A 12,339-nucleotide genomic window follows, 5' to 3' on the forward strand; every position below is an offset into this window, starting at 1 on the left:
GAAGAGATTGTGAATACTTAAGTAATGATTTTTCAAAATTCACTAGATTCTGGAATGGTTCCAGAGGTCTGGAAATTTGCAAATAACACTCCACTCTTTAAGAAGGATGGGAGGCAGAAGAAAGGAAATTATAGTCCAGTTAGTCTGACTTCAACAGTTGGGAAGATGTTGGTATCCATTATTAAGGATGGGGTTTTGGGGTATTTAGAAGCACACAATAAAAATGGCCAAAGTAAGCATGGTTTCCTTAAGAGGAGATCTTGCCTGACACGTCAGTTGGAATTCTTTGAGACAATAACTCGCAGGATAGACAAAGGAGAGTCAATGGATGTTGTTTACATGGATTTTTAGAAAGCCTTTGACAAGGTGCTGCACATGAGGCTGCTTAACATGTTACGAGCCCATGGTATTACAGAAAAGATAATAGCATGAACAAGAAATGGCTGACTGGCAGGAAGCAAAAAGGGGGATTAGATGTGGCCTTTTCTGTTTAGCTGCCGGTGACTAGTGGTGTTCTGCATGGGACAGTGTTGGGACCAATTCTTTTCCCGTTATATGACGGAATTAAAGGCTTTTGGCCAAGATTGCAGAAGACACAAAAACCGGTGGAAGGGCAGTAGTGTTCCAGAATCAGGGAGTCTGCGGAAGGACTTAGAAAAATTAGGAGAATGAGCAAAGAAATGGCAGATGGAATACAGTGTTGGGAAGTGTATGGTTATGTACTTCGGCAAAAGGAATAAAGGCACAGGCTATTTTCTAAATGGAGAAAATTCAAAAATCAGAGGTGCAAAGGGACTTGACAGGCCTTCTGCAGATTTCCCTAAAGGTTAACTTGCAGGTTGAGTCAGTTAAGGAAGGCAAAATGCAACGTTAGCATCCATTTCGAAAAGACTAGAATATAAAAGCAAAATATGAGATTACTTTCATACATGAAATATGCAAATATGCTGGGGATTGATAAGGCATTGATAAGATGGCAATTGGAGTATGGTGAGCAGTTTTGGGCCTCTTATTTAAGAAAAGTGTGCTGGCTTTGGAGAGGGTCTAGTGGAGGTTCACAGGAACCTGGGAATGAAAGGGTTAATATATGAGGAGGCTCTGCTCCATACTCACTGGAGTTTAGAAAAATGAAGGGAATCTCATTGAAACCTATCGAATATTGAAAGGCTAAGATAGAGCGGATGTGAAGAGATGTGTCCTATTGAGGGGAAGTCTAGGACCACAGGGCACAGCATCAGAATAGAGAGACATACATTTAGAACAGAGATGAGGAGGAGTTTCTTTAACCAGAGGATGGTGAATCTCTGGAATTCACTGCCACAGACAGCTGTGGAGGCCAAGTCATTAGGTATATTTAAGGTGGAGGTTGATAGGTTCTTGATTAGTCAGGGCGTCAAAGGTTACGGGGAGAAGGCAGGAGAATGGGGTTAATAGGGATAATAAATCAGCCATGTTGGAATGGCAGAGCAGACTTGATAGGCTGAATGGCCTATGTCTTACGGTTGTAATGTACTGTATGTGCAAAATGTTTAAACGAAAACAAAATGTTGAACTAAACTTCAAAAATAATCAATTGCAAAATATTAAGTTTCCTTTTTTACCCGTTAACTACATTTGCACTGATGTTACAGAGCTTGAACAATTTGGCATTTATGTACAAAATTAGTTTTGAAGATACATTCATTCAGAACCCAAAATTCATTGGTCTTTTCACATAACTGAGATCATCAAAGTGGGACCATCCACGTGTCTGTCACCTGCATTCTTCCCATCACATCTCAGTGACCAGACTTGAAAACAATGTTCAGTCTGTCTTACTAGCCACGGCATTACTTAGATCATGATTTTCCCAGGTTTGTATTCATTGTTTATACTAGATTGTATGGTAAATGGTATTTAATTGTCATAATACAATAAAGTGCTAATCACTAATTCATCAAATAGCATATTAAATGCTTAACTCTTTTTTAAAAAATAAACTAATAAGATTCCAGTGAAAAGGCAATGAAAGAGACTGTTCAGTTATAAAGTTAAAACCAGTACTTTTAAAGAGTTGACTTTTTAAAAAATAGATAAAATTCATTAAAAGTCTGCAATTTCTGACCAACTTCATTTCAGGGAGTGCTTCATCCAATTGCGTTAAATATTTTGCCATAGAACGTCTATTTTTAAAATTATCTGTTTTATCTTTCTGTAAAGTAACTTGGAGGAAAGGAATACGTCCTCAAAACTGTTCTGTTCTCCCTTAAGCTTTGATCAACTGACGGACAAGAGATATTTTTGAATTCTTGAGATCTTTTCTGACATTGAAGAACATTAGAACTGTCAATAGTTGGAGTATTCTTCGAGTTATTTCGACCTTGTTCTTCAATTATTCGTGCCATCATGTAGCTAACTTTCCTCTGATGCGCCAGAGCCTCCTCTTTATCATTTAACTGCCAACATAAATCAGAGAAACAGAATTTTGTTTAATCATTTATAGAGGAATTTTAAAACAGAATATGTAGTGAATAATTTTTCATAAGACGCAGCATGGTAGCGAAGCGGTTAGTGTTACACTATTACAGCACCAGTAACCAGGGTTCAATTCCTGCTGCCGTCTGTAAGGAGTTTGTATGTTCTCCCCGTGACTGCGTGGGTTTCCTCCGGGTGCTCCGGTTTCCTCCCACATTCCCAAGATGTACAGGCTAGCAGATTACAACAGGAATTCTGCAGATGCTGGAAATTCAAGCAACACACATCAAAGTTGCTGGTGAACGCAGCAGGCCAGGCAGCATGTCTAAGAAGAGGTACAGTCGATGTCTTGGGCCGAGACCCTTCGTCAGGACTAACTGAAGGAAGAGTGAGTAAGGGATTTGAAAGTTGGAGGGGGAGGGGGAGATCCAAAATGATAGGAGAAGATAGGAGGGGGAGGGTTAGAGCCAAGAGCTGGACAGGTGATAGGCAAGAGAGGATACGAGAGGATCATGGGACAGGAGGTCCGGGAAGAAAGACGGGGGTGGGGGGGGGAACCCAGAGGATGGGCAAGAGGTATATTCAGAGGGACAGAGGGAGAAAAAGGAGAGTGAGAGAAAGAATGTGTGCATAAAAATGAGTAACAGATGGGGTACGAGGGTGAGGTGGGGCCTTAGCGGAAGTTAGAGAAGTCGATGTTCATGCCATCAGGTTGGAGGCTACCCAGACGGAATATAAGGTGTTGTTCCTCCAACCTGAGTGTGGCTTCATCTTTACAGTAGAGGAGGCCGTGGATGGACATGTCAGAATGGGAATGGGATGTGGAATTAAAATGTGTGGCTACTGGGAGATCCTGCTTTCTCTGGCAGACGGAGCGTAGATGTTCAGCAAAGCGGTCTCCCAGTCTGTGTCGGGTCTCGCCAATATATAAAAGGCCACATCGGGAGCACCGGATGCAGTATATCACCCCAGTATATCAGGTTAGCAGATTAATTGGTTACATGGGCGTTATTGTGCGGCGTGGAAGGACCTATTACTGTGCTGTATCTTTAAATAAATAACAAATAAATAAATTCAAGTCTGTTAAAAACAATTATAGGAAGGATGTCGAGGCTTTGGTGAGGGTGCAGAAGAGGCCTACCAGGATGCTGCCTGGATTCGAGGGCATGAGCTGTAAGGAGAGACTGGACAAATGTGGGTTGTTTTCTGTGGAGTGGTGGAGGCTGAGGGGAGATCTGATAAGAGGTTTATAAGATTATGAGAGGCAGAGATAGAGTAAACAGACATTATCTTTCTCCCAGGGTTGAAATGTCTAATATCAGAGAACATGGATTTAAGGTGAGCGGGGGTAAGTTCAAAGGAGATGTGTGGGGCAAGTTATCTTTATCCCCCCCACAGAGAGTGGTGGATGTGTTGGGCACACTGCCTGGTGTGGGGGTAGAGGATTTTTTAAGTGACATTTAGGTAGGCACATGAACAGGAGGGAAATGGAAAGAGATGGACATTGTGTAGACAGAAGAGATTAGTTCAGATGGCCATTTGATTACTAATTTAATTGGTTTAGCACAACATTCGGGGCTGAAAAGCCTGTCCCAGTGGTGTACTGTTCTATGTTCTAATATATAACGCTGCACTGGGGTATAAATAAGGCAGATCATTCAGATTCAGTCAGAATGACCCAAATTGACTGTCCCCAATTCTCATTTTCTCCTCTTTTCCATTTCCCCCTTGTCTCAGACATGTTGGTTTAAAGATAAAGATTAGCTTTATTTGTCACAAGTACATTTAAACATACCTTGAAATGTGTCATTTTGTGTCAACAACCAAAACAGTGTGAGATATGCTGGGCGTGCTTCCGGCACCAATATAGCATGCTCGCAGCTGGTTAACCCTAACCCTGAACTTACGTCTTTGGACTGTGGAAGAAAACCAGGGCACCCGGAAGAATCGAGAACAGTCACGCTACTCCTTACAGGGAAGTGAACCCCGATTGTGACCTCTGGTGCTACAGAGCAATTGTGCTAACGGTTACACTACCATGCAGCACCAAATTTGTAGGTTACTGTAAATTCCCCTTATGTGGTTGGTGATTGGTGGTAGGACAATTGGAAGGGTGGGGGTGGTAAGTGAGTGAATGGAAGTGCTAATGGACCACTGAGGAAACAGTTTGTGGGGATGGGATTGGCCCAGGGCTGTTAAAGAGTGAAAGCACTGAATGTATGTATTTAGATATAGGGAACTATAAAGTACAAATGTGAGCATGGCTCAGTCAAGACCACGTTCATGTCAAACTGTGGACCCAAGCCCTTTCATATATAACCATATAACAATTACAGCACGGAAACAGACCATCTCGGTCCTCCTAGTCCGTGCCGAACTCTTACCCTATCCTAGTCCCACTGACCTGCACTCAGCCCATAACCCTCCATTCCTTTCCTGTCCATATAGCTATCCAATTTAACTTTAAGCGACAACATAGAACCTGCCTCAACCACTTCTGCTGGAAGCTCGTCCCACACAGCTACCACTCTCTGAGTAAAGAAGTTCCCCCTCATGTTACCCCTAAACTTTTGTCCTCTAACTCTCAACCCATGTCCTCTTGTTTGAATCTCCCCCACTCTCAATGGAAAAAGTCTAACCACGTCAACTCTATCAATCCCCCTTCATAATTTTAAACACCTCTGTCAGGTCCCCCCTCAACCTTCTACGCTCCAAAGAGTAAAGACCTAACTTGTTCAACCTTTCTCTGTAACTTAGGAGATGACACCCAGGCAACATTTTAGTAAACCTCCTCTGTACTCTCTCAATTTTATTGACATCTTTCCTATACATCATTGCCTTTGGAATATATTAAGCTAATGTTTTGTTGCTGATCTATAAACTTGAGTTTCTCTAGTTATTTTTCCATAAGACATCATTGAAACTGGACATATCCATGTAATTTCTCACATGTTGGAAATGAGCAGAATTCTTAAAATGAAATCTGGCTACATCTTTGCTCCTAACTTGTTCTATTTTGCATTCTGCTGGTGTGATGAGGTTGTACGTCTATTAGTTCTGTGGGGTATGCTGTGAATGTGAACATTACGTGCTCAAGTTTTTTTTATTATAAATTGTGACATACAACAACACTCTTGTACATTTGAAGTTTAGATTTACTTATTCAATTTGATTATAATTTTCTGTCAAATTTATTATTTACAGTATTATTATTGATTTCAGAAGTGTGAGATCATGTTATTGAGTAATATCAATATAAACCACTTCTGTTGATATAAAAAAATTACCGTGTAGACATATTTCTACTCCTTAGCAAGTCTGTTGTACTCCAAATTTTCAAAAGCTATTTACAGTTTTAAAGTTATTGAGAACATTTCTTAATTGTAATGTTTTCCAAATAATGCTGTTCTGGCCCATTTTAGCAGAGAATGATGACTAATTATGACACAATGAAGGATCACAACTGAAATGTTACAGCTATTCAATTATTAGGAAAGGGCACTGAAGGAGGAAATCAGCACAGACTTTTTAGTCCCTCTTGCAGCATTTGCAACACTTTTTAATAATATATACAGTACTGTGCAAAAGTCTTATGCACTTAAATATATCTCAGGTGCGTAAGACTTTTGCACAATACTGTATTTGTCAATGTGGAGCAGAAAGCGAGTTTGTAAATCTGTCAGGAGCAAACAATATTGGGGAATGGCGAAGGTGGAGCACCGTGGGAGGGGTGTGGGACAGGTGGCAGAGAAGGAGTGCCAGGGGCAGGGGGTGATGTGGGTACAGACACACCCAGCCCTGAGACACCAGGCAAGATAATTTGATTCCAAACAATTGGTTTATTGATCATTACAGAATGTGTCTCTGGTGCTGCCCGCTCCCTCCCCTCTCCCCTTCCCCTTTTCCCAACCATGATTCCCCTCTCCCTGCCCCCTTCCCACTTTCAATCCACAACAGAGACCCACATCAGAATCAGACTTATCCTCACTCACATATGTCATGAAATTTCTTTTTTATTTTTGTGGCAGCAGTACAGTTCAATACATAAAATTACTACAGTACTGCGCAAAAGTCTTATGCGCCTTAGCTGTATAGGATATGTGCCTAAGAATTTTGCACAGTACAGTATCTGACTCCTAGTATTCCCTAAATATTGAATTAGTGGAAAATAAAATGTAATAATTCTTCCTTAGCACTTGAACATCTGCTGTAATATTCTATAGAATCTGTTCTCCCCAGCCCCAGTTAATTATGAGGGGTAATATTGGAAGTATACAGACCAACTCAATAAGCACCCTTAGCACCTCCTGGGGGTCATCCAAGATTTCCAGTTTCTTGTAGTTGGCTGACGAATTGAACAGCCCCTTCAATCTTTGCCCAAGGTTCACTTCCGTTTTGTCAGCAGGATCTGGAATGGTGTGGAAGACACTAGATCAATGCATTAGGGGATAACATTGGACAAAAGTGAAAAAAACACAAGTGATTCTGTAGATGCTGGAAATCCAGAGGAATATACACAAAATGCTGGAGGAACTCAGCAGGACAGGCTGCATGATAGAGGAATAAACAGTCGATGTTTTGGGCCAAGACTCTTCATTCATCAACGCTTTATTCCTCTCCACAGATGCTGCGGGACCTGCCGAGTTCCTCCAGTGCGTTGTGTGTTACGCTCTATGGAAGTTTGAATTGATTTGTGACTGAAGGTGACTGATACATTTAGACGCAAGTCCCCAGGGCAGTCTAAAATACAAAAAGTTCCACTGTACAACGAGTATATCTGGACAGATTTTCTGCTGCCTGAGCTTGGGAAGCAAAAGTCAGGCTCACCTTTCCAGTCCCACTGATGAAGTGTAACTACGAGTAGTCACTCTCAGCACTGCTGGCTGGCTACTGACGGCTTTCATAGCCAGTGAAAAGTGGGCCCAATAAAATGAATAGACAAATCAACCACTGAGAGACAAATAGATTGATTTATTAAATTAAATAGTCAAATTAACTGATTCACTAAATCACATTCAAGTTTAATTGTCATTCAACCATACATGAATACCTATGAACAGCCAAACAAAACAGTGTTACACTGGGGCCAAGGTGCAAAACACAGTACCAACAGTCACACACAGCACAAGGCACCTATAGCACGTATAAGATAGCAAACATTTAAGATATCGGTAAAATACAGTCCCACAAAAAAAGGTCCAAGACCCTGAGTTTATGAATGTTGTAGCAGTCGGCAATTGAACACAACACAGCTTGTCTTCTGCCAAGCAAACACAGAGGGCAGCACTGATTTCAGCTTGGATGCCATGCTACACCTTCTCGGGTGAACTGCACCAAGTATTGTGTTCAGTTCTGGTTGCCTCATTGTAGGAAGGATGGCCAGCTTTAGAGACAGCACAGAGGCGATTTACCAGGATGCTTCCTGGATTATAGATCATGTCTTATGAGGACAGGTGAGCGAGCTAGGGCTTTTCTCTTTGGAGTGAAGGAGAGGCGACTTGATAAAGCTAAGATGACAAGTGGCACAGATCGAGTGGCTAGCTAGAGACATTTTCCCCAAGGCAGAAATGGCCAATACAGGGGTATTGCAGGAAAGTATGGGTGGGGGGTGGCAGAGGTAGGTCTTTTTACACAGAGAGTGCTGGGTGCGTGGAGCACGCTGCCAGGGCTGGTGGTAGAGACAGATACATTAGGGAGGTTTAAGAAACTCATAAATAGGCACGTAGATGAAAGAAAAATGGATATCTATGTCGGAGGGAAGGGTTAGGTTGAGCTTGGAATAAGTTAAAGGGATAGCACAACATTGTGGGCTGAAGGGTCTGTACTGTGCTGTACTTTTCTATATTAAGTGTGTAACACTTCTTATTCTGAATTTTGCAGTAAGTCAAAGGTATTCTGAAACATTTAATTTCAGTGACGTTCTAACTGGGTGCAGAGGCAGTGGGTAGGTAGTGGCAGACCTTTGTTCTGAGGGAGGTGACCTGCTGAACTCCACCTGCACTTGGCAAAACCCAGGCACAGGCCTACCTGCCAGAATAAGGGGTGGGGAGAGGGTGGGGTCCCAATAAATTTATAACATCCCAACATCCCCATTGTAGATGTACCTTGCTTGGACTGTGTCCATACGAGCCCTTTCTTCAGATATTTTCTATGCAGTTTTCTTACTTCAGTAAGTCGCAGAGTTTGGTCATTTGTCCTTTTCAATTGATGTTCAAAGGCACTTTGAAATGCATCAGCCATAAGATGCGCCTCTTCCTCACGCTTTCTTTGAAGATCAATCTAATAGTTTGTGATGAGATGCAAAAAAAATAACTTAGTTAACTTATTTTTTTTATATATTCTTACAACAGCTAGAACCGCTGCAACTCTTTTCTCCTGATCAATGTATGAAGGACAGTTGAGATTTCCAGTAGTGGGAGAGTTCAGGAACAGAGGCCTTAGGACATTCCTTTAGAACAGAGAAGAGCAGAAATTCTTCTAAGTTCCAATGAGCGCAGGCCCTGAGCCATCAAACGCTCCTCATACGTTTCAGGCCTTAGTCTAACAAGTCAGAGCTTCAATGCACCTTTAAGGCTAAGCTAAATATTATTTTAACAATTCTCAGAATCCAAATCACAATCAGTTTTAATATCACTGGCATATGTCATGAAATTTGTTGTTTTGTGGCAGCAGTACATTGCAACACATAATAATGAGTCAAGAGAGAAGATTAAGGAGCAAATTTAGAAGGATGTTGCCAGGACTTGAGGACGTGAGTTATAGGGAAAGGTTGAATAGGTTCGGACTTTATTCCTCAGAACGTTGGAAAATGGGGGGGGGGGGGGGGGAGGGATTTGATAGAGGTATACAAAATTATAAATAGGGTAAATGCAAGCAGGCTTTGTCCACTGAAAGTCATGGGTTAAGGGCAAAATGCTTAAAGGGAACATGAGGGGGAATGTCTTCACTCAGAGGGTGGTAAGAGGTGGTTTGAGCTGCCAGCAGAAGTTGTGGATGTGGGTTCTATTTCAATACTGAAGAGAAATTTGGATAGATACATGGATGGGAGGGGTCTGGAGGGCTATGGTCTGCATGCAGGTCAACGGGACTAGGCTGATTTGCCACAGACTAGATGGGCCAAAGGACTGTAGTCCATTTAGTTCTGTGCTATAGTGTCCTATGACTCATTTCCTCTGGGCTTGTGCCAGGGTAACTTTGGCTAGGTGTTAGCAAACCCATGCTCGCTTCTCACTACTGCCATCAGGCAGGGTAACTTCACTCACTATTCTGAACAAACTCTATACCTACAGACTCTTTTTCAGAGACTACAATTCATGGCCTCAGAATTATTCTTTTATTTGCACATTTGTTGTTACCTATATTTCGTTTATGTATAGTTCTTCATAAATTCTATTGTGTTTCCTGTAAATTTCTGCAAGTAAATGAATCCCAAGGTTGTATACGGTGACTTATATGCACTTTGATGATAAATTTGCTTTGACTTTAATTTGCTTCTCCCATCTTTGCTTCTCTGGGAATGGCAGCACAAAATAACAAGGAATTTCATTCACTCACTGCTAATTTTAGAGCAGGGGTTCCCAACCTTTTTTATGCCATGGACCAATCCCGGTGGGCAAAGAGACCCCACGTTGGGAACCTCTGCGCTAGTTTGTACTGCCCACGTTTTCTATCTTATTTTAATGAATAGATTTTTGTTTAAAATTTACTCCTAGAGTAAACCAAGAAAATCTATATATGCTTACAGTCTATAATGGCAATTGCATTACCAATCTTAAACACAGAGTTCTCAAATCCAGAGTAACACACACAAAATGCTGGTGGAACTCAGCAGGGCAGGCGGCATCTGTGGATGAATATAAACGGTTGACGTTTTGGACTGAGATACTTCATCGACTTTGACTCTACATTGATTTCCGTAGGTGCGGTCTGACCTACTTCATTTTGTGTGTGCTGCATGATGAACACCAAGGGTCACAATGGCAGATTGTGGTGAAAAAGTGACAGAGCGTAAAAACTCACAAACGATAAGTAACACACCTCCTGCTGCAGCGCCAACAGCTGCTTTCGGGTTACGGCTGCCATCCTGGCACAGCCACAAGGCTCCGCGCCGATACCCTTACAGTGACAGGCTCCGAGCACCCCCAGCTGGAGGAGAACAACAATTTAAATCAACGGCAGTGTCAGCGGAACTGCTGCGTTACACTGAAATAATTGTTTATTTAATCAATATTGTCCAGGAGACCATATCCCCAAAGCATTTCTCAGACTTGTTAATAGAATGGTGGAACATCAAATGTGCAAAGTTAGTGGTTTGTGTGCTAAGGGATTAGCTTTATTTGTTACATATACATCAACACATCGAAACATGCTGTGAAATGCATCAGGGGTGACGTGCTGGAGACAGCTGGCAAGTGTTACCATTCGTCTGGCGTGCCCACAGCTTAGTACCCCTAACTGTGTCTTTGGAACGTGGGAGGAAACCAGAACACTGAGAGGAAAGCCACGCAGCCAGGGGAAGAATGTAGAAACTCCTCACAGAACGCGGCAGGGATCAGACCCCGATCGGTGAATGCTGGGTATTGTGCAAATACGCTGGACCATACCGCCACCACAGTAAAAGATTTGATGAATTCAAAGAGTTCTGAAGTGCAGAGGGATTAGTCGCCTTTACTTTGCACCTGGCTGGCAGAAGGCAAGCAGTTAGGAAAGTTAATGAGAGCCCGAGGGTAGAATCAGAAGGAAGTTTAAAAAACAGTTCAGGGTGAAGGAAAGTAAAGAGAAAGAAGAAAACAATAGCTCAGGGCAATAGCAAGTGTAACAACAATCAGAGTACACTGATCTTCCCCGGTTTACAAACAGCTAAATTGTGCACTGCCTGTGCATATTATCGAGTGCTCAGGGGATGTGTAGCGTGGGTTTATGGTGGGGTTTCAGGCATCTGAGAACTCAGATCACGGCAGCAATTCCAAATAGTGAACTGTTCAGATTATAAATAGTTCACAGGAGTGGAGCAATGCCATATCCTGGGGGTGATCTGTGTTAGGAAAAAGCTGATCACTGAGCGCATCAGCAGGGAAAGTGATAACGTAAAGTTAAAGGGGTTGGTGGTAGAGGCAGATACATTAGGGACATTTAAGAAACTCTTAAACAGGCACATGGATGATAGGAAAAATGGAGGGCTGTGTAGGAGGGAAGCGTTAGATTGATCTTAGACTGAGTTACAAGGTTGCCATATCATTGTAGGCTGAAGGGTCTGTACTGTGACATACTGTTCTGTGTTCTATTGGCTCTTCATACAAACACATACTGCTTTTGTAATGAGATTAGTAAGTCAACAGCACAAATATAAACATGTAGATATAATCAGCCTCATGGCCACAGCTGGGAAGTGAATATCCAGCAGTATTTTCACATTTTGAAAGAATTAGGTGGAGAGCACTGTTAATAAATGACAGAAGGTTGAGATGTAGAAAATTCAGAAGGTTCAGTTTGGGCGGAGATGAGAAATAGTCAAGGTAAGAAATCACTAGTTGGAATAGTATAGCAGCACTCTAACATCAGGTATGTTTGTTAGATGGGTATAATCATAGCCAACCTTAATCAGGATATAAACTAGACAAATCGAATTAGCAAGTGTTCATTATTTTCTAATGGGGAGAATATTTAAAAAATCAGAGGTGCAAAAGAAGTCCTTGTGCAGGATTCCGTAAAGGTTAACTTGCAGGTTGAGTCAGTGGTAAGAAAGGCAAATGTAATGTCAGCATTCATTTTAAGAGGACTGGGATATAAAATCAAGGGCAATATACTGAGGCTTTATAAGGCATTAGTCAGACCACACTTGGAGCATTGTGAGCACTTTTGGGCCCCTTTTCAAAGAAAGGATGT

At 41.9% G+C, this 12,339-nt stretch overlaps 1 protein-coding gene across 2 annotated transcripts in view; it reads right to left on the reverse strand.

The window, feature by feature from the left end:
- Nucleotides 1-1,583: 1,583 nt before the first annotated feature.
- Nucleotides 1,584-12,339, reverse strand: part of ccdc125 (coiled-coil domain containing 125) — a 46,707-nt gene continuing 35,951 nt past the window's right edge. For both annotated transcript variants that reach the window (XM_072281305.1, XM_072281304.1), the window contains exons 9-12: nucleotides 10,492-10,599; nucleotides 8,559-8,733; nucleotides 6,735-6,862; nucleotides 1,584-2,435 (exon numbers count right to left, since the gene is read on the reverse strand). In XM_072281305.1, the coding sequence (XP_072137406.1) occupies nucleotides 2,184-2,435; nucleotides 6,735-6,862; nucleotides 8,559-8,733; nucleotides 10,492-10,599 (663 nt within the window). In that variant the 3' untranslated portion in view covers nucleotides 1,584-2,183. The remainder of the gene's footprint in view (nucleotides 2,436-6,734; nucleotides 6,863-8,558; nucleotides 8,734-10,491; nucleotides 10,600-12,339) is intronic.

Source organism: Mobula birostris, chromosome 17 (assembly GCF_030028105.1).
Source record: "Mobula birostris isolate sMobBir1 chromosome 17, sMobBir1.hap1, whole genome shotgun sequence".
Classification (NCBI taxonomy): domain Eukaryota; kingdom Metazoa; phylum Chordata; class Chondrichthyes; order Myliobatiformes; family Myliobatidae; genus Mobula; species Mobula birostris.